Source organism: Mobula hypostoma, chromosome 20 (assembly GCF_963921235.1).
Source record: "Mobula hypostoma chromosome 20, sMobHyp1.1, whole genome shotgun sequence".
In the NCBI taxonomy this organism is placed as follows: domain Eukaryota; kingdom Metazoa; phylum Chordata; class Chondrichthyes; order Myliobatiformes; family Myliobatidae; genus Mobula; species Mobula hypostoma.
Window position 1 is genome coordinate 33,551,043 of NC_086116.1, and position 23,349 is coordinate 33,574,391.

The following is a 23,349-nucleotide window of genomic DNA, read 5'->3' on the forward strand; positions in this document are numbered from 1 at the left end:
TTCTAGATCTTTCTGTCTCTGTCTCTGGAGACAGCTTATCCACTGATATCTACTATAAGCCTACTGACTCTCACAGCTATCTGGACTATTCCTCTTCTCACCCGTCTCTTGCAAAAACGCCATCCCCTTCTCGCAATTCCTCCGTCTCCGCCGCATCTGCTCTCAGGATGAGGCTTTTCATTCTAGGACGAGGGAGATGTCTTCCTTTTTTAAAGAAAGGGGCTTCCCTTCCTCCACTATCAACTCTGCCCTTAAACGCATCTCCCCCATTTCACGTACATCTGCTCTCACTCCATCCTCCCGCCACCCCACTAGGAATAGGGTTCCCCTGGTCCTCACCTACCACCCCACCAGCCTCCGGGTCCAACATATTATTCTCCGTAACTTCCGCCACCTCCAATGGGATCCCACCACTAAGCACATCTTTCCCTCCCCCCCCGCCCCCCCGCATTCCGCAGGGATCGCTCCCTACACAACTCCCTTGTCCATTCGTCCCCCCCAACCCTCCCCACTGATCTCCCACCTGGCACTTATTCGTGTAAGCGGAACAAGTGCTACACATGCCCTTACACTTCCTCCCTTACCACCATTCAGGGCCCCAAACAGTCCTTCCAGGTGAGGCAACACTTCACCTGAGTCGACTGGGGTGATATACTGCGTCCGGTGCTCCCGATGTGGCCTTTTATATATTGGTGAGACCCAACGCAGACTGGGAGACCGCTTTGCTGAACATCTACGCTCTGTCCGCCAGAGAAGGCAGGATCTCCCAGTGGCCACACATTTTAATTCCACATCCCATTCCCATTCTGACATGTCTATCGACGGCCTCCTCTACTGTAAAGATGAAGCCACACTCAGGTTGGAGGAACAACACCTAATATTCCGTCTGGGTAGCCTCCAACCTGATGGCATGAACATCGACTTCTCTAACTTCCGCTAAGACCCCACCTCCCCCTCGTACCCCATCTGTTACTCATTTTTATGCACACATTCTTTCTCTCACTCTCCTTTTTCTCCCTCTGTCCCTCTGAATATACCTCTTGCCCATCCTCTGGGTCCCCCCCCACTTATCTTTCTTCCCGGACCTCCTGTCCCATGATCCTCTCGTATCCCCTTTTGCCTATCACCTGTCCAGCTCTTGGCTCCATCCCTCCCCCTCCTGTCTTCTCCTATCATTTTGGATCTCCCCCTCCCCCTCCAACTTTCAAATCCCTTACTCACTCTTCCTTCAGTTAGTCCTGAAGAAGGGTCTCGGCCTGAAATGTCGACTGCACCTCTTCCTAGAGATGCTGCCTGGCCTGCTGCGTTCACCAGCAACTTTGATGTGTGTTGCTTGAATTTCCAGCATCTGCAGAATTCCTGTTGTTTGTGTTTAAAATAATGACAGCAATCTTGATTTCTTGCTGTGTTTTTACTGCCCGTATTCTAATTGTACAATAAATATCGTAAAATAATAATTAAAAAATTACAACACAGGAAAGTGCCATTTGGCTCCTTGTGACTGTGCTAACAAAGAGTCATTGTCTTTGGAATAGAACGTGAGTGTGAAATCCCATTACTGATGTACAAGTTCACAGCGGTTAGCATAATGCTTTTCAAGTTCAATTCCTGCCACTGCATTTAAGGAGTTTGTATGTTCTCCCTGGATGGGTTTCCTCCAGGTGCCCCAGTTTCCTCTCATAAAGACGTACGGGTGAGGGTTCGTAAGTTGTGGGCATGCTATGTCAGCACTGGAAGCATTGCGACACTTGTGGGCTGCCCCCCAACACATCGTCAGTTTGTGTTGGTCACTGTCACAAATGACACATTTTGCTATATGTTTCAATGTATATGTAATAAATAAAGCTAATCTTCAAATCTCCCTCCCCCTCCTGTCTTCTCCTATCATTTTGGATCTCCCCCTCCCTCTCCCACTTTCAAATCTCTTACTAGCTCTTCTTTCAGTTAGTCCTGACGAAGGGTCTCGGCCCAAAACGTCAACTGTACCTCTTCCTATAGATAGAAACATAGAAACATAGAAAATAGGTGCAGGAGTAGGCCATTCGGCCCTTCGAGCCTGCACCGCCATTTATTATGATCATGGCTGATCATCCAACTCAGAACCCAGCCTTCCCTCCATACCCCCTGACCCCTGTAGCCACAAGGGCCATATCTAACTTCCTTTTAAACATAGCTAATGAACTGGCCTCAACAGTTTGCTGTGGCAGAGAATTCCACAGATTCACCACTCTCTGTGTGAAGAAGTTTTTCCTAATCTCGGTCCTAAAAGGCTTCCCCTCTATCCTCAAACTGTGACCCCTCGTTCTGGACCTCCCCAACATCGGGAACAATCTTCCCGCATCTAGCCTGTCCAATCCCTTTAGGATCTTATACGTTTCAATCAGATCCCCCCTCAATCTTCTAAATTCCAACGAGTACAAGCCCAGTTCATCCAGTCTTTCTTCATATGAAAGACCTGCCATCCCAGGAATCAATCTGGTGAACCTTCTTTGTACTCCCTCTATGGCAAAGATGTCTTTCCTCAGATTAGGGGACCAAAACTGCACACAATACTCCAGGTGTGGTCTCACCAAGGCCTTGTACAACTGCAGTAGTACCTCCCTGCTCCTGTACTCGAATCCTCTCGCTATAAATGCCAGCATACCGTTCGCCTTTTTCACCGCCTGCTGTACCTGCATGCCCACTTTCAATGACTGGTGTATAATGACACCCAGGTCTCGTTGCACCTCCCCTTTTCCTAATCGGCCACCATTCAGATAATCTGTTTTCCTATTTTTGCCACCAAAGTGGATAACTTCACATTTATCCACATTAAATTGCATCTGCCATGAGTTTGCCCACTCACCCAACCTATCCAAGTCACCCTGCATCCTCTTAGCATCCTCCTCACTGCTAACACTGCCACCCAGCTTCGTGTCATCCGCAAACTTGGAGATGCTGCATTTAATTCCCTCATCCAAGTCATTAATATATATTGTAAACAACTGGGGTCCCAGCACTGAGCCTTGCGGTACCCCACTAGTCACCGCCTGCCATTCTGAAAAGGTCCCGTTTATTCCCACTCTTTGCTTCCTGTCTGCTAACCAATTCTCCACCCACACCAATACCTTACCCCCAATACCGTGTGCTTTAAGTTTGCACACTAATCTCCTGTGTGGGACCTTGTCAAAAGCCTTTTGAAAATCCAAATATACCACATCCACTGGTTCTCCCCTATCCACTCTACTAGTTACATCCTCAAAAAATTCTATGAGATTCGTCAGACATGATTTTCCTTTCACAAATCCATGCTGACTTTGTCCGATCATTTCACCGCTTTCCAAATGTGCTGTTATCACATCCTTGATAACTGACTCCAGCAGTTTCCCCACCACCGACGTTAGGCTAACCGGCCTATAATTCCCCGGTTTCTCTCTCCCTCCTTTTTTAAAAAGTGGGGTTACATTAGCCACCCTCCAATCCTCAGGAACTAGTCCAGAATCTAACGAGTTTTGAAAAATTATCACTAATGCATCCACTATTTCTTGGGCTACTTCCTTAAGCACTCTGGGATGCAGACCATCTGGCCCTGGGGATTTATCTGCCTTCAATCCCTTCAATTTACCTAACACCACTTCCCTACTAACATGTATTTCGCTCAGTTCCTCCATCTCACTGGACCCTCTGTCCCTTACTATTTCTGGAAGATTATTTATGTCCTCTTTAGTGAAGACAGAACCAAAGTAATTATTCAATTGGTCTGCCATGTCCTTGCTCCCCATAATCAATTCACCTGTTTCTGTCTGCAGGGGACCTACAGATGCTGCCTGGCCTGCTGCGTTCACCAGCAACTTTTATGTGTGTTGCTTCAAATCTTTATCTTTTTCAATAAAACTAAATAATTATTGTAATCTATTTTGTAAGGCACTCTAATCAACTTATTTTTTCTCATTTAGTTTCTTCTTGGTGTTTGGGCAAAAGATCTGAATGCTAGAGAGGATTATTTAAAGTGTAGTGTACAGGGTAAACTGGCTGGGGCAACTCACAAGCAGACGGAATCCTACTTAAAACCTCTCTTCAGGAAACTTCGGAAAAAGGTAAGAAGCCTCTTCAGAAACTGCTGCTTCCAGAGGTTATGTTACAGCTTTATTGCAGCTTTTTAAAACTCCCATTAGGCTGTATCTGGAGACTTGCACACAGTTCTGATCATCCCATTTGTAGGAAGGATGTTGATGTTTTTGAGCGGATACGGAAAAGGTTTACCAGGATGCTGCCTAGTTTAGAGGGCATGTGCTATAATGAGAGGTTGGGCAAATTTGGGCTGTTTTGTCTGGAGCGGCAGAGGCTGAGGGGAGACCTGACAGAGGGTTACAAGATTGTGTGAGGCATAGATAGAGTAGACAGACAATTTCTTTTTCCAAGGGTTGAAATTTCTAATACTAGAGGGCATGCATTGAAGGTGAGAGGGGGTAATTTCAAAGGAGATGTGAGGGGCAACTGTTTTATACAGAGTGGTAAGTGCCTGGAATCTGCTGCCTGGGGTGGTGGTCAAGACAGATACATTAGGGGCTTTTAAGAGATGTTTGGATAGGTACACGAATGTGAGGAAAATGGAAAGATATGGACGTTGTGTAAACAGAGGTGATTAGTTCAGTTAGCCATTTGATTACTAATTGAATTGGTTTGGCACAAGACTGTGTGCCAAAGGGCCTGTTACTATGCTATACTGGTCTATGTTCTATGTTTCAGTTTTTTATTATAAGGAGCAGTTTGTTGGGTCTGTGGACGAAGGTTAGTGCATAACATTGGTAATCTTGTCTAGAATTAAATGCTTCGCTTACCCACCAGTAATAGGAGATCAGAATCAGGTTTATTACCACTGACACCTGTTGTGAAATTTGCATTAATGCAGCAGTCCAGTGCAATACATAAAAAATTAATACAAGTTACAGTAAGAAATATGTAAAAAAATAAATAGAGCAATAAGAGTGCAAAATAGTGAGGTAGTGTTCATGGCCTTTTGGGGAAATGTGATGATGGAGCGACGAAGCTGTTTCTAAAGTGTTGGGTGCTCCTGTACCTCCTCCCTGGGGGAAGTAATGAGAAGAAGGATCTGAAGCAGAATATTGAAAATGCTAGCAATCAAAATAAAAGCAGAAATGCTGGTAATACTCATTAGCTCTGAGTGGATTGAGAAATATTTAATGCATTATATCAGTGACCGTTGTCAGTTTTGAACAGCGAAGCATTTTCAGTAATCAAAATGTAGCAATGAACATTCCCCAGCAATGGAGATTAAAATGTCTGTAGCAATTTTAACTTAAAAGGTTTAATTTAACTTTTTAATGCTGAATAATCCTTGGGTTGTATAAGAAATCCATAATCCTTGGGCAACTTGTCCTTCACCCTCTCAGTCTGCTGATACTTCGCTGCAGAATATTAGAAAGCTGACATACATAATTAATGAATTTTTTCCTCTCATTATTGACTTTGATATATGTTTGGCAATACACAGGCAGTTACTGAGGAGACAATCGAGTCAGTCATGATTGTACAGGACATGTATACAGAAGGGTGCTGGAAGAGGACCAGTAACATGATGGAGGATCCCACGCACTCAGCTCACAGAATGTTTGTCCTGCTCCCATCAGGGAGGAGGCTATGTAGCATACATGCCAGGACCACCAAGCTCCAAAACAGTCATTTGCTCCAAGCCAACACCTCCACCCACTGACCCACCCCTCCACACACCCAGACACCACTACTTCATCATTTCCTGTGAGAGTCACTTTACGTAGACATTCCTGTGCCTAGCATCACTTTATGGACGTAGTCAATCTTTGTATATAAGCTATAGAATGTATTTAGTGTTTTTAAAAATTATTATTGTGTTCTTTATTTTAGTGTTTTTTTTCTGCACTCCTTCGAATCTGGAGTAGTAATTATTTTGTTCTCCTTTACACTTGAATATTAGTGCTGACATTAAATTGCTGAGATTCCATGAATTATGATCCATTTGAAATGTTGAAATGAGTGCACGTTTCTTTTTCTTCCCCAGACTTTGCCACAGGACATCAAAGAATCTATAACTGATATTATCAAGTTCATGTTACAACGGGAGTATGTTAAGGTATATTGACCCAATTACTAGACATCGATCACTCACTATTTTATGGAGTTTAGAACTTAAAGTGAATAAGATGATTTTTTGAAAGGTTGTTTGTCAGTTAAAAATCAATATTTTTGTAGGAAAAGTTTAGACTTTAGAATATAGAACAGGACAGTACTGGCCCTTCAGCCCACAATGATGTGCTGCCTTGTATAAACAGTCTAACTCCTCCCTCCTAAGCAGCCCATAATCATCCATTTTTCTAGCATCCATGTGCCTATCTAAGAGTCTCTTAAATGTCTATAATATATCTGCCTTCACCACCACTCCCAGCAATATATTTCAGGCACTTGCTACTCCGTGTTATAAAAAAAAAATGCCTCTGACATCTCTCCTAAACTTTCCACTACTCACCTCAAAAGGTTGTCCTTCAGTATTTGTCCTCTCCCTTCCCCTTTTCCCAACCATGATTTCCCTCTTCCTGCCCCCTTCCCACTCTCAGTCCACAAAAGAGACCCATGTTGCTTGTGCGGAGCAGAGGCAACAATAAAGCAACAGGGTTAAACAATCTTACTGAGTCAAGTTAGCCATGGTACATGCTGGGCAGCTTACTGTATGGCCCACCGAGACAAGAACGTGCACTCGAAAGCCTGTGCAAAAAGAGCCTTCTGCCCATAGGTGAATCAGCGGTTGCATACTTGTCACATTCTCATAATCAATCAGATGTGTTTTAGTATTAACCACTGCCGCCTTGGTGGGGAAAAAGGTGTTTGCTGTCCACTGTAACTATGTCTCTCATAATTTTATACACCTTTAACAAGTTGCCTCTCATCATCCTCATTCAACCTTTTCACGTAAGACAAGCCCTGTAATCCAGACAGTGTCGTGATAACTTTCTGCTGCATCCTCTCTAAAGCTTCCACATCCTTCCTATATTGAGGTGACCAGAATTAAACACAATACTCCATATGTTGTCTAACCAGGCACTTATAGAGTCGCAAGGCAATGTTGCAGCTCTTGACCTCAATCCCCCCCACCCCCAAATAATAAAGGCCAACACACCATATGCCTTCTTAACAACCCTATCAACTTGCGTGGCAACTTTAAGAGATCTACAGTACTGTGCAAAAATTTTAGGCACGTGTACCTATAGCTAGAGTGCCTCGGACTTCTGCACAGAACTGTATTTGTCAACGTGGAGTGGATAGCAAGTTTGTAAATCTGGTGGGGGCAAATGATGTTGGGAATGATGAGGGTGAAGCACTGTGGGAGGGGTGGGGGGCATGTGGCAGAGAAGGAATGCCAGGCTGGGGGGGGGGCGGGGCGGGTGGGTGGCACAGGTGCAGGCACACCAGGCAAGGTCATTTGATTCCAAACAATTGGTTTATTGATCATTACAGAATGTCTTTCTGGTGCTTTCCGCTCTCTCCCCTCTCCCTTCCCCTTTTCCCAACCATGATTCCCCTCTTCTTGCCCCCTTCCCACTCAGTCCACAATAGAGACCCATATCAGAATCAGGTTTATCATCACTCACATACGTCATGAAATTTGTTCTTCTTCCTGCGGCAGTGGTACAGAACAATACGTAACATTACTACAATACTGAGCAAAAGTCTTAGCCACCCTAGCTATATGTTATCTGCCTAAGACTTTTGCACGGCGCTGTATGAACATAGACAACCAAAACTCCTCTGTTCCTCCACACTGGTAAGAATACATTTGTGCAATACATTTATACTGTCACAGTCATTTTCAGTCAACAAATATGGGTTTCTCATTTAAAGTCAGGTTAATGTTTATTGGATATGCAGGGATGGTAAATAAAGATCCACGGTGACCCAGATTTAATAAGGATTTAATTTAACATCACATTTCCAGTGGGAGCTTGTGCCTTAAGTTCTCTCCCCCTCTCCCACCCCCCCACTCACCTTTTCTTCTTCAGCCCTCTCCTGAGACTGGTTTTTCATTATAGCATAGAATGACATGGCATGGTACGGGTGGGGTACGGTAACACAGATGTGCGGCACAGTAGCATAGCAGTTAGCAATAACACTTTCTAATGATGTACGATCAGGTTCAATTCCTCTCACTGTCTGTAAGGAGTTTGTGCATTCTCCCCGTGACTACGTATTTTTCCTCTGGGCGCTCCTCCCACATTCCGAAGATGTACACGTCAGGGTTAATAACTTGTGGGCATGCTTTGTTGGCACCAGAAGATTGGCAACACTTGTGGTCTGCTCCCTCACATCCTCTGACTCTGTTGGTCAGAGATGCATTTCAATATATGTGTTGATGTTTCAATGTACACGGGTACGTCCCGTGATCCTCGCCCTTCTCCAGCCTCGCATCCCTTTTGTCAATCAACTTTCTAGCTCTTAGCTCCATCTCTCCCCCTCCTGTCTTCTCCTATCAATTCAGATCTCCCCCTCCCCCTCCCACTTTCAAATCTCTTACTATCTCTTCTTTCAGTTCGTCCTGACAAAGGGTCTCGGCCCAAAACGTCGACTGTACCTCTTCCTAGAGATGCTGCCTAGCCTGCTGCGTTCACCAGAATTTTTTATGTGTGTTTCTTTATACTTTCCCAGTTTTACCTCCTCAATGCAATCATCTTCTAAACCAGGGGTTCCCAAGCTGGGTTCCATGGACCCCCTCGGTTAATGGTGGGGGTCTATGCAATAAAAAAGGTTGGGAACCCCTATTCTAAACCAATGAGTATCAACTCAATCTTCCCTCATAAGTCTGACCCTTTTTCACAGAAACTTACATGGCCCAATCTCTGAGGCAAAGATCTTCATGAACTAAGTAGACCAAGTATACACACAAAGCATCAGAAATGTTTCTATCAAAAGCCCTGTACCACAGGAACAGAAATAAAAGCCTAAAAACATATTACCAGTCTCAAGAACAGCTTCTATCCCACTGTTATCAGATTCTAGAATGGACCTCTTTTACGATAAGATGGATTCTTGACCTCATAATCTACTTCATTATGAATTATGCACCTTATCGTTTCCCTGCACTGGACTTTATGTGCAGATTTTACACTTTATTCTGCTTTGTTATTGTTTTACTTAATGCACTGTGTAATGATTTGATCTATATGAACAGTATGCAAGACATGAGAGAATAGGACCAATCAAGTGTGACAGTGGAAAAGTGTGTATGGAACCAGAGGAAATAGCAGAGGTACTTAATGGATACTTTGCTTCAGTATTCACTATGGAAAAGGATCTTGGTGATTGTTGGGCTGACTTGCAGCAGATTGAAAAGCTTGAGCATATAGACATTAAGAAAGAGGATGTGCTGGAGCTTCTTTAAAGCATCAAATTGGATAAGTCACCGAGACCGGACGAGATGTACCCCAGGCTACTGTGGGAGGTGAGAGAGGAGATTGCTGAGCCTCTGGCGATGATCTTTGCAACATCAATGGGGACGAGAGAGGTTCCAGAGGATTGGAGGGTTGCAGATGTTGTTCCCTTATTCAAGAAAGGGAGTAGAGATAGCCCAGGAAATTATAGACCAGTGAGTCTTACTTCAGTGGTTGGTAAGTTGCTGGGGAAGATCCTGAGAGGCAGGATTTATGAACATTTGGAGAGGCATAATATGATTTGGAATAGTCAGCATGGTTTTGTCAAAGGCAGGTTGTGCCTTACGATCCTGATTGAATTTTTTGAGGATGTGACTTAACACATTGATGAAGGTAGAGCAGTAGATGTAGTGTATATGGATTTCAGCAAGGCATTTGATAAGGTGCCCCATGCAAGGCTTATTGAGAAAGTAAGGAGGCATGGGATTCCAAAGGGACCTTGCTTTGTGGATCCAGGATTGGCTTGCTCACAGAAGGCAAAGAGTGGTTGTAGACGGGTCATATTCTGTCTACAGAAGGTCAACCTTCTGTAGGTCGGTGACCAGTGGTATGCCTCAGGGATCTGTTCTGGGACCCCTGCTCTTTGTGATTTTTATAAATGACCTGGGCAAGGAAGTGGAGGGATGGGTTAGTAAGTTTGCTGATAACACAAAGGTTGGGGGTGTTATGGATAGTGTGGAGGGCCGTCAGAGGTTACAGCGGAACATTGATAGGATGCAAAACTGGGCTGAGAAGTGGTAGATGGAGTTCAACCCAGATAAGTGTGAAGTGGTTCACTTTGGTAGGTCAAATATGATGGCAGAATATAGAATTAATGGTAAGACTCTTGGCAGTCTGGAGGATCAGAGGGATCTTGGGGTCCGAGTCAATAGGACACTCAAAGCTGCTGCGCAGGTTGACTCTGTGGTTAAGAAGGCATACGGTGCATTGGCCTTCATCAATCATGGGATTGAGATTAAGAGCTGAGGTAATGTTGGATCTATGTAGGACCCTGGTCAGACCCCACTTAGAGTACTGTGCTCAGTTCTGGTCACCTCACTACAGGAAGGATGTGGAAACCATGGAAAGGGTGCAGAGGAGATTTACAAGGATGTTGCCTGGATTGGGGAGCATGTCTTAAGAGAGTAGGTTGAGTGAACTCGGCCTTTTCTCCTTGGAGAAGCGGAGGATGAGAGGGGACCTGATAAGAGGTGTATAAGGTGATGAGAGGCATTGATCATGTGGATAGTCAGAGGCTTTTTCTCAGGGCTGAAATGGCTAACACGAGAGGGCACAGTTTTAAGGTGCTTGGGGTAAGTTTTTAATGGAGAGAGTGGTGAGTGCATGGAATGGGCTGCTGGCGACGGTGGTGGAGGCAGATACGAAAGGATCTTTTAAGAGACTGCTGGATAGGTGCATGGAGCTTAGAAAAAATAGAGGGCTATGGGTAACCCTAGGTAAGTTCTAAAACAAGTACATGATCGGCACATCGTTGTGGGCCAAAGGGCCTGTATTGTGCTGCAGGTTTTCTATGTTTCTATAAGTTTTTCACTGCATCTTGGACAGGTGACATTTAGTAATAAAACAATAACTGTACTTCTGTGTTTCACTTTTCCTGAAATAAAACCCAAGCACGGTGCATGGAACTGATTATTACTGTTGATCTGAGTTAATACTGTGAGCTACTTGACTCTACTATACACACTCAGTGGCCACTGTACCTCCTGAACCTAATAAAGTAGCCACAGAGTGTATGTTTGTGTCTTCTGCTGTAGCCCATCCACTTCAAAGTTCAATGTGTTGTGTAAACAGAGATGTTGCGCACACCACTGTTGTAACACCTGATTATTTGAGTTACTGGCCATTCTCCTCTGACCTCTCATTCACAAGGCATTTTTGCACACAAAACCAGCCTACCCATCATCAGTGACATGCATACAGAAAGGTGCTGGGAAAAGGCCAGTGTCATGACGGATTCCACCCACCCTGCTCATGGACTTTGTCCCACTGCCATCAGGGAAGACGCTATGTAGCATCCACACCAGGACCACCAGACTCAAAAACAGTTACTTTCCCCAAGCGGTAAGGCTGATCAACCTTCTAACGCACCTCCAAACCACCTGTCGGTCACCCTATGTATACTCGTGTACCTTGCATCACATTATGTACATTGAATCTATGTATGAAAGCTAACTTATGAGTTATATTTATTGGTTTAAAAAAATTTTTTCCCTTTATCTTGGTATGTTTTTTATATGCTGTATCGGCTCGCGGTAACAATTATTTTGACCTCCTTTACACTTGTTTACTGGAAATGACACAAAACAGTCTTGAAGCAACTGTCACTCGCTGATGTTTTTCACACCATTCTCTGTAAACTCTAGAGAGGTTCCTATTGTGCATGAAAATCCCAGGAGGTCACTTTCTGAGATACTCAAACTACCCCATTTGGCACCAACAATTATTCCATAGTCAAAGTCACTTAGATCATATTTCTTCCCTATTCTAATGTTTGATCAGATCTGAACAACAGCTGAACCTCTTGACCATGTCTGCATGCTTTTATGCATTGAGTTGTTACCACATGATTGGCTGATTAGATATTTGCATTAATAAGCAGGTGTACCCAATAAAGTGGCCACTGAGTGTACATGAGTGCCTTTGTTAAGCTTATTTAGTAATGAAAAATTAGCTAGTTGGAGTTGATTTCAGTGATTATACAAATCATTTTATACAAATTTTATAAAAATTTTGTACAAATCTTTTTCCACAGGCGAACGATGCTTACCTTCAGATGGCCATTGGGAATGCGCCCTGGCCTATTGGAGTCACCATGGTTGGTATCCATGCACGTACTGGCCGAGAAAAAATCTTTTCCAAGCACGTGGCCCATGTTTTAAATGACGAAACACAGCGGAAATACATTCAGGTTGGTTTCCAAACTCTATATTTGGAGATCCATGCTGAACTTTTTCAAAACTCTTTCAGAGTCCTGATGAAGGGTGCCAGCCTGAAACGTTGAGTATATGTTTTCCCATTGATGCTGCCTGGGTTCCTCCAGCCTTTGTGTGTGTTGTTTGAAAGATAGTTGACATTTTTTAATCGTCTATTTTGCTGTTATATTCTAGACCTTAATCATAGAGTTGTACAACAAGGAATCAGAATCAGATTATTATCATTGACACATTTGTGAAATATGTTGTTTTGTGGCAGCAGTGCAGTGCAATACGTACAAAACTTACTATGTATTTAAAAAGAATTAGTGGAGAAAGAGTGCAAAATGGTGAGGTAGTGTTCATATCATTCATCAAATCTAATGGCTGAGGGGAAGAAGCTGTTCCTAAAACACTGCATGTGTTTCTTTGTACACTGTACCTCCATGTTAATAGCAGTAAAGAGAAGAGGGCATGTCCTGGATGGTGAGGATCCTTAATGATGGATGCAGCCTGGTTGAGGAACAAAATTTAGAAGATGTCCTCGGTGGTGGGAGGCTAGTGCCCATGATGCAGCTGGCTGAGCTTATGATCCTGTGCATTGGAGCCTCTATACCAGTTGGTGGTGCAACCAGTTGGAATGCTCTCCATGGTACATCTGTTGGAATTTGATAGAGTCTTTGGTGACATACTAAATTTCTTTAAACTCCTAATGAATGAAAACAGATGCTTCGGCACCAACCATCAGACATCCACTTGCTCTATTCCCTTTGCAGCATGGTAGCGATACGGTAAGATAAGGTTAGCATAATGCTACAAAACCATAATCACCGACGGGAGTCTGATTACCACCACTGTCTGTGAGGGGTGTCTATGTTCTCCCCATGCCCATGTGGGTTTCCTCTTGGTGCTCTGGTTTCCTCCCACATTCCAAAGATGTAAGGGTTAGGGTTAGTAAGTTGTGGACTTGCTGTGTTAGCACTGGAAGCTTGGCTGTCCTCAGTACATCCTTAGACTGTGGTTGTTGACACAAATGACACATTTCATTGTATGTTTCCATGTACTGTACATGTGACAAATAAAGCTAATCTCTTTTTTGTCTTTCTTAGCTCCTGTTTTCTCGTGTTCTTTCATTTTAGCCAATATATTGAAGTTTGTCCTAATGTAATATTTTTTATTTTCTAGGGGCTGAAGAGATTGATGACTATCTGTCAGAAGCACTTTCCAACAGATCCTTCAAAGTGTGTGGAGTATAATGCTCTCTAATCTGCTTCTGAATGAGACATCTTATTATTTACCAATTAGATAAACTTTGATATTCAGAACCAAAATGAACTATGAAGAAGATTACGTGCGGCGCGCAGGTACTTTTTATATTACCCAGGTTCTGAGAAAAGCATCAAAACTTTGTTCCCTACAATTGTTTAGTATCAAATAATGTAAACATCTGTATTCAGTTCTCTTCAATTAGCCTTCCAGTAATTCAAACCCTTTTTTATGAGAAGAAATATCACTTGAGCAGAACTCACACAGTATCTCAGCAAGGAGAAGTGGTGTTTAGGGGTAGTTTTGTATTATATATGTATATCATTAATAAATAGTCTTCATTTTTGTTATGATTGCACTTTTGCCACTCAGATACTATTTTACTGCCTTGTTTGATAATCTTTGTTGTGTTGTAATAAAAATAATTTGGCTGCACGCAGTCCAAATGACATGAATGGATGTTTAGATAGTCATAGTCATACTTTATTGATCCCGATGGAAACTGGGTTTCGTTACAGTTGCACCAACCAAGAATAGAGTATAAATATAGAGTATAAATAAAGATATTGCCTTTATAGCAAGTCATGCTGAATATCCATCTCAGATTGAAGTGTGTCCATTTACAATAATTTTACAACTAGATTCCCTGGGTTGGGAATCAAAAAGTCAAGGGCAGAGGTTTAAGGTGAGAGGGAAAGGGTTAAGAGGAATTTGAGTGCAACTTTTTTTACGCAAAAGGTGGCATCGTATGTGGAACAGGGGTTCCCAACCTGTGGTCCACAGACTCCTCGAATAAGGATTTTTAAAAAATGGTTTTAAAAACCCTGGTTTAGAAGGTTTCGGCCAAAATGGCAACTGGGACTTGTTTATAATCGGCATCTTGGTTGGCATGGACCAGTGGGTCTGAAGGGCCTGTTCCTGTTTTCCTTAATAATTTCCTGCTGATGTTGTTGACATTTCTGCCGCAGATTTAGTTTAGAGGGAAGTTTTAGTGCAGATTTGCTTTTAGTTTTAGGTGGTGTAAGGGAAATAGGGTTTCCCTTCCTCCACCTTTGATGATGCCCTCCCCCGGATCTCCTCCATTTCCCAGACATCTGCCTGCTATCTTAACAGTGATAGAGCTCCTCTTGTCCTCATCTACCACTCATTAGCCTCCACATCCAATACATCATTTTTTGCATACCTCCATTTTCAATAGGATCCTACCACCAAACAAATCTTTACCTCCCTCCCTCCTCCCCCCAAGTCTCCACTTTCTAAATGGATTGCTCCCTCCATGGTTCCCTTGTCCATTTGTCACTCCCCACTAATCTCCATTTGCAAGCGATAGAAATGCTGTACATGCCCATTCACCTCCTCTCTCACCTCCATTCGGGTCCCCAAACAGTCCTTCCAGGTGAGGCAACAGGTTCCCTGCACATCTGCTGGGGTCATCTATTGTGTTCGTTGTTCCCAATGTGGTCTCCTTCTCATTGATGAGACCTGACATAGGTTGGGGGACTTTTGTCAGGCACCTCCACTCCATCTGTCAAAAGTGTAATTTTCCTGAGGCCAATCATTTGAATTCCAATTCCCATTCCACTTCAGACATGTTGGTCCATGGCCTCCTCTTTTGCGACGATGAGTCTACTTTCGGTGGAGGAACAACACCTCATATTCTGTGTAGGTAACCTCTAATCTGATGGCATGAACATTGATTTCTCCTTCCGGTCCACTTGTTTTCCCTCCCCCTTCTCTCTTCTTCTACTCACCACTCTGGTCTCTTACCTCCTCTCCTCATCTGCCTATCACCTCCCCCGGTGCCCCTCCTTCCCTTTCACTCATGGCCCACTCTCCTCTCCTATCAGATCCCTCCTTCTCCAGCCCTTTACTTTTCCATCCACTTGGCTTTACTTATCACCTTCTAGCTGGTCCTCCTTCCCCTTCCCCCACCTTTTTAGTTTGGCATCTTCCCCCTTCCTTTCCAGTCCTGGAGAAGGGTCTCAGCTCAAAATGTTGACTGTTTATTCATTTCCTTTGATGCTGCCTGATCTGAGTTCTTCCATCATTTTGTGTGTGTTGCTCTAGATTTCCAGTGTCTAGTTAGGGAGCTTAAGGTAAAGCAACCCTTAGGAGGCAGTGATCATAATATGATAGAACTCACCTTGCAGTTTGAGAGGGTGAAGCTAAAGACAGATGTGTCTGTATTGCAGTGGAGTAAAGAGAATTACAGAAGCTTGAGAGAGGAGCTGGCCAAAGTTGATTGCAAGGGGACACTAGCAGGGATGATGACAGAACAGCAATGGCTGGAGTTTCTTGGAGCAAGTTGGAAGCTGTAGAACATGATCCAAAGATGAAGAAGTATTCTAAAGGGAGGATGAGGCTACGATGGCTAACAAGGGAAGTCAAAGACAGCAGAAAAGCAAAAGAGTGGGCATATAATAGAACAAAAATTAGTGGGAAATTAGAGGATTGGGAAAAATGAAATGTAAGCTAGCCAATATTATAAAAGAGAATACCAAAACCTTTTTTCGGATATACCAAGAACAAAAGAGGTGAGAATGGATATCCAACTGCTGGAAAATAACATTGGGAAGGTAGTAATGGGAGGGCAAAGAAATGGTGGATGCACCTTAAGTATTATATGTCAGTCTTTGGAGAATGCCAGAAATTCGAGAGTGTCGGGCAGAAGCGAGTGTAGTTGCTACATGCAGGGTGAATGTCAGCAAGACTAGGAATTGTCTATTAATTTCCAGAAAAGGAAACTGAATCTGTTGATCGTGTTTGCACGCATTTCTGCATTGAGTTGCTGCTACATGATTGGCTGATTAGATGTTTGCATTAACAAGCAGGTATACGGGTGTACCTAATACAATAGAGAGTATTTGAAAGAGTTAAACTAATTTTACATCTTTGTGGAACAGTTAATATTTGTTATGTGAATGTATTTGCATAATGGTTCTTCAAACCAACACACTTTATATCAATCCTTGACATAGGTAAGCTATTCCCACACTTCTTCTCAAATTATAGTTGGAATTGGAAAATTAATGGCCAGGCTGGTAAATAGAACCAGCTACACCAATTACGGCATATTTAGTGTGGGAACTTTTTGCATTTATGTTTAAGAGAACTCAACATGCTTGAGTTTATAGATATTGTAAAAAGAAGTGCAACTTCTGAGTTGACCTTTGATAAATGAGTTAATATCTAATGAAAACTGCCCCAAGTGACATTAACTCTATGCTGCAGCAATTTATGGAATGAAGCCATTTAGAACTAGGACAGTCTGTGAAAATGTTCTCACAGTATTTCTGTAACAATTTCCAGCTGCCTGTGTTTGAAGCCAGGAGCAGTCACTGGATAAATTGTATTATGACAGCTGCATCCCATCGTGAATCCATTTTCTTCATCTATTTGTTGGTCAAATTGACACCTCGGTTAAAGCAGTGAATAAGATCTAATTTCCAGATCAGCAGCATAAACATTGCAACTTCCTATCTCTGTGCACAAGATAATTGCTTAAACTGCCTGCAAACCCACAAGTACACAAGTAAAGTCACTCAGGTCTTGCTTTGGTGAAGTTCAGTGACTTGTTAAGATAGTATATGGATTAACAATAGTTAGAAATTATTTTAATCTAAGTTTAAAGAGCTTATGTGAACAGTTTTTAATAATGCTGAATAAGGCCTTTATCTTTTCTACCTATCACTTCCCTGCTTTATCTTAAGTTCCCCGCTTCTTTATCTCAAGTTCCCCAATGACCCACCTTCCCCCTCACCTGGTCTCACCTATCACCCCTTCCCGCCTTCTTATTCTGGCTTCTTCCCCCATCCTTCCCTGTCCTGATGAAGGGCCTCAGCCTGAAGCATCTACTGTTTGTTCTCAGAAAAACATATAGTCCATGTATGTTGCAGCAATCTGCAGTTGAACACAAATACAGCTTGTCTTGTGTTGAGCAAACACAGGAGAGGACACTGTGCCACACCGTCTCAGGTGGGGTGCACCAACTGTGATGCCTTTCTCCCGGGCAGCTGTAAACAAGTGACAATGCAACTCGGGGCCTTGCCCTTGCTATGACCGAAGCCACACAGTCTCCCACCGTCTGCCAACAAATCAGTGAACTGGATGCAGCATTCCACATTAACAATTACCAACGTGCTCGCGTCACTCACTGTTAGACTGCACACCACCCTCACGTACCAACTCCTCCGATGCCTCTGACACAGGCAACAGTGTGATCCACACCAAGGGTCTCGGCCTTAAACGTCAACTGTTTATTCTCTTCCATGAAGGCTGCCTGACCTGCTGAGTTCCTCCAGCATTTTGTGTGTGTTGCTCTGGATTTCCAGCACCTGCAGAATCTCTTGAGTTTTTGAAGGGCGATGTATGCTGATTTTGCCAGTAACACCCACATCCCATAAATAAATTTAAATAGACAAACTCATATTGAGAAAATTCAATTAATGGTTTATTATTGTCACATGTACCAAGATACAGTGAGAAGCTTTTCTCGCTACCTTATGCTATCTCATTATGATCTTGCACTTCATCATTTATCTAAACTATGCATTTTTGGTAGCTTTTATATTCTGCATTGTTATTGGTTTAATGTATTCTACCTCAATGCACTGATCTGACAAAATAAATCAATTTTAACCCAGTATGAACAATGTGCAAGACAAACTTTTCATTGTATCTTGGTACATGTACTAATTCCAACACCAATACTGTTTATACAGATCAAATCATTATACAATGCACTGAGGTAGAACAAGATAAAAGAATAATAAGCCACAAAATGCTGGAGGAAATCAGCAGATCAGGCACCATCTCTGCAAAGGAATAAATAGTTGACTACTTTTATCGATAGAACAGCTTCAGAGAAAGTGCAGCGCAGGGAGACAATAAGGTGCAAGATCATAACGAGGTAGATTATGAGGCCAAGAGTCCACCATCTATCATGTGTGGTGTTTCCATCTGGGAAGGGGTCTTGAGGACCAGACAGCAGTGTCTCAGAATAGAAGGACATTCATTTTTAGAACGGAGATGAAGAGAAATTTTTTTTAGACAGGGGTTCCCAACCTGGGGTTAATGGTAAGGGCTCCCTGGCATAAAAAATGTTTGGGAACCCCTGTTTCAGTGAGAGTTTGGTGGATCTGTGGAATTCTTTGCCATAAGTGACTGTGAAAGCTAGGTCATTGGGCATATTTAAGGCAGAGGTTGATAGGGTGTGAAAGGTTACAGGGAGAAGGCAGGAGAATGGGGTTGAGAGGGAAAATGGATCAGCCATGATGAAATTCCAGAGCTAACTGGCCTAATTCTGCTCCCATGTCTTATGGGACCATTCAGTCGTTTAAGAGCAGGGTCAAAATTGTCCTTGAGCCTGGTGGTACATGCTTGCAGGCTTTTGAATCTGCTGCCCCAATGAAAGAGGGGATAAGACAATGTCGGAGGTATGTGGGGTCTTTGATTGTGCTGGTTGCTTTACTGAGGCAGTGGGAAGTACTGACAAAGTAAATCAATTTTAATCCAGTTTATCCCCTTTTTATTATTCCCATTTAATTCCATTCCATTCCCGTCTAACAGTGACTGAGATTTTTCCAATAATATTTCATGATCTATGAACCCTGCATGAGTATCCTAATGAAAGGTCTCAGGCCAAAGCATCAGCTGTTTAAGATGGCGCTGCTGAAGGTGGGTGACAGCTTACTGGTGGTTTTCAAAGCAGGAAGTATGAGTAAATACTCTATTAATAACATTTATTACATGGAAAATTGTAGTAAATGATCACCGCAAACAATTAAGAGGCAAGGATAGGTGAGGCTGGTCTGAGGGCTGAAGCACGAGGGTGTGAGATGGAGTAGGAGCATGGTTGAGGCATGTTCAAATGGCTGGAGGGAGGTCGTGACACGCTGGAGATGAAGTCTGAGTCAGAGATGGATCTGAGTTGTTTCGGAGTCCGTCAACCTAAATCAGGAGTGAGGTTAGGTCCATCTAAATGCTGGGCCGATTTGGAAATGTTGAGTACGGGCCAGCCCAGAGTGTATTACTGCAGTGGGACCTGGGTCCTCATGCAGGGGTGACCCGGTGCTTTGACAATTTAAATGTTGGGCCAGATGGACTGGAAAGGCAGGGTGCCGGGGCCGGGGCCGGTTCTGCTCTGATGTTTTACCCCGCTCTCCTCAACTCTGAGGCTGTGTCCTGCTCTGGCTGCTCCGTGCTGCACTACAACGATGAGCTGAGGCTGAGGCTTTGTGCTTCAGGTTTATGGACTCAATTTCATTCTGAATGCTGACGCTCGCTTTATTGTTGGCTTGATTTTTTTTTCCTTCTCTGCACATTGGGTATTGGTCTTTTTTTAATTGGATTATTTTGGGTTTTTTTGTTTTGCAGCTGCCTTTAAGAGGAATCTCAAAGTTGTATAATTTATACAATATGATAATAAATGTACTTTGAACTTTGCTGCCTGACCTGCTGAGTTCCTCCAGCATTCTGTGTGTGTTACTCTGCATTTCTAGCATTCGCAGAATCTCGAGTTTATAGGTATCCTGTGATGAAATAACCTTAACTCTCACATCTCTCTTCTGTGAAAATACTTTGGTTCTGCTCTTAAGATCAAAAGCAGAAGAACTTGCATGCGGTGAACCAGTGACTGGTCTGTTCATGACAAATTCCACACCAATGGAGACCAAAAATAGTACAATCTTTCATCGTGCACATTTTCCCATTTATTTTTCTAATGATGTTAATACTAATGTTTGTTTTAAACTTTGTTCCTGATTTTTATGTTGCTTGTTAGCTGAATCTCTGGAAAAGTTATTTTGATTGCTGAGGCGGAGTAATTATCAGATCCACACAACTTCTAAGGTTGATTAGCACAATCATGGTTTAATAAACAGAGCACCAGCACGATCACATCAACAGCTATCCTTGCACACATTATTTATCTACCTGAAAATGTTGACTTTAATCTTAGGTTGGCTGCCAAAATTCACGTGGGCTGGAGTCCCATGAGTGTAAGGGCTTCAACATAAACTACGCAAATCAACATCTGGGGATAATTATGACTCTAAATATATTCTCGATTTACTGAATTTCTCAGAGAGTGGTGAATCTGTGCAATTCCCTGCCCAGGCTACCTCTTTAAATAGATTTGAGACATACAGTGGTTAGACTGATTTTGCAAAGTGGGAGAATTAAGTGTTGTGGGGAAAAGGGAGGTGGGTGGAACCGAGTGTACAGTCACATCAACCGATCTTATTGAATGTTGGAGTAGGCTTATCAGGCCAGATGGCTGACTCCTGATCCTAGTTCTCATGAATCTCTTGTTAAGGAGATCTTTATTCATTACCTTTTTTGTTTAGTCATTTATGATATTTACTCTTGAACACCCTCCTGCCAACTAACTGGAAGTAAGATCGATACTTGGATATGTGGAGGCAAAGGGTATAAATAGCAGTGAACTACAGGAATAGGAAGTGTTGATCAGGGAAAGATAAATGAAAAGAAAGCAAGTCCCAGTGTGGAAAGAAGTTTATGAATTACACTGAGATGTGAGGGTTGCTGTTTGACCAGAACTGCAAGCATTGAACACAGGACAAGCCATACAACATGCTCTCTAATCCAGGCAGCATCCTGGTAAATCTCCACTACACCCTCTCTGAAGCTTTCACATCCTTTCTATAATAAGGTGACCAGAACTGAACACAATATTCCAAATGAGGTGTAACCAGAGTTTTATGGAGTTGCAGCATTACCTCACAACTTCATAGCTATCCTATCAATTTGCACTGGGATTTATGGCTGTGAGCTCCAAGATCCCTCTGTTCCTCCACAGTGTTAAGAACCCTGCTATTAACACTATACTCTGCCTTCAAGTTTGACTTTCCAAACTTCCACTCTCTGCTACTCCTCAGCCTGGTTCTGCATCCTGTTAATATCCCATTGTAACCTATGACAACCTTCTATACTATCCACAACACCACCAACTGTTGTGTTATCTACAAACTTACTAGCCCACCTTTCTACTTCCTCACCCAAATTGTTTATAAAAATAACTAAGGAATATATTAAATTAAATATGTAGTGCAAAACAAGAACAAAATGGCGAGGTAGCCTTCATGGGTTCATGCATCATTCAGAAATCCAATGGCAGAGGGGAAGAAGCTGTTCCTAAAACAATGAGCAGCACACACAAAATGCTGGAGGAACTCAGCAGGCCAGGCAGCATCTAGGAGAAGAGTACAGTCGATATTTCGGGCCGAAAGCAACGTGTGGATGTCTTCAGGGTTCTGTATCTGTATCTCCTGTGTGGTAGTAATAACATGTCCACAACTTTGTCAATCTTGGTGTCATCCACAATTCTGGTTAAATAGGACCAGTGCATTTTGACCTAATTAAGTGGCTGCCCCAATCAGCAGAAGTTTCATGGAAATAGTTAAAAAAGTATTTAACAAAAGGTAGGCTAACAAATTATGTGGTTAAATGAATTACAGAATAAATTAGAACACTACTAATATTTGCTTATGAAAGGTTCAAAAAGCTAGGTAATGCTAGAGATCTAGAAGGTTATAAGGCTGGCAGGAAGGAGCTTAAGGATGAAATTAAGAGAGCCAGAAGGGGCCATGAGAAGGCCTTGGTGAGCAGGATTAAAGAAAATCCCAAGGCATTCTACAAGTATGTGAAGAGCAAGAGAATAGGACCAATAGAGTGTGACAGTGGAAAAGTGTGTATGGGACCGGAGGAGATAGTGGAGGTACTTAATATTTGCTTCAGTATTCACTATGGAAAAAGATCTTGGTGATTGTAGCGATGACTTGCAGCGGATTGAAAAGCTTGAGCATATAGACATTAGGAAAGAGGATGTGCTGGAGCTTTTGAATAGCATCAAGTTGGATAAGTCTCCAGGATTGGACAAGAGGTACCCCAGGCCACTGTGGGAGGTGAGGGAGGAGATTGCTGAGCCTCTGGCAATGATCTTTGCATCATCAATGGGGATGGGAGAGGTTCCAGAGGATTAGAGGGTTGCAGATGTTGTTCCCTTATTCAAGTAAGGGAGTAGAGATAGCCCAGGAAATTATAGACCAGTGAGTCATACTTCAGTGGTTGGTAAGCTGCTGGAGAAGATCATGAGAGGCAGGATTTATGAACATTTGGAGAGGCATAATATGATTAGAAATGGTCAGCATAGCTTTGTTAAAGGCAGGTCGTGCCTTATGAAACTAATTGAATTTTTTTGAGGATGTGACTATAACACATTGATGAAGGTAGATGTAGTGTATATGGATTTCAGCAACGCATTTGATAAGGTCTGGGTAGTGGCTCCATATGTCACTACTACAGGGCGTGACGACCCTGCCTTACACAAGTCCTGGGTTCAGCTGACAGTACCCGGTATGGGCCCCTATCCAGGGTTACGGATCCCACTGCCTTGTGGGTATCTTCAGGAGAAGAGAAGGCTAAGGAGTAAACCCTACACAAATCCGGAGTGGACCCCTAAGGCGGCTGGATGATGTATCACGTCGCCTCCCGGCAGCTCCTGCAGCCAAGCTGATGCCAAATGTACTGCTTCGCGTTCCTTTGGACCACATCCACGAGGCCAAGCGGGGGATCTTGATGTCTGGGCAGCCGAAGATCTCCATATTCATCGCCCAGGTCTGTGCCCTGGACTGGGCTCATCCACTGTCTACTTAGAGCGATTAATTTGATAAGGTACCCCATACAAGGCTTATTGA

The 23,349-nt window shown here is 43.0% G+C and overlaps 1 protein-coding gene across 2 annotated transcripts in view; it reads left to right on the forward strand.

Moving 5' to 3' along the window:
• The window catches only part of prpf18 (PRP18 pre-mRNA processing factor 18 homolog (yeast)), a 42,794-nt gene extending 22,722 nt beyond the window's left edge, over positions 1–20,072 (forward strand). Inside the window, exons 8-11 of one of the 2 annotated variants that reach the window (XM_063072630.1) lie at positions 3,936–4,076; positions 6,038–6,109; positions 12,208–12,363; positions 13,553–20,072. In XM_063072630.1, the coding sequence (XP_062928700.1) occupies positions 3,936–4,076; positions 6,038–6,109; positions 12,208–12,363; positions 13,553–13,633 (450 nt within the window). In that variant the 3' untranslated portion in view covers positions 13,634–20,072. The remainder of the gene's footprint in view (positions 1–3,935; positions 4,077–6,037; positions 6,110–12,207; positions 12,364–13,552) is intronic. The other variant, XM_063072631.1, reaches the window with a different exon arrangement.
• Positions 20,073–23,349: the final 3,277 nt, after the last annotated feature.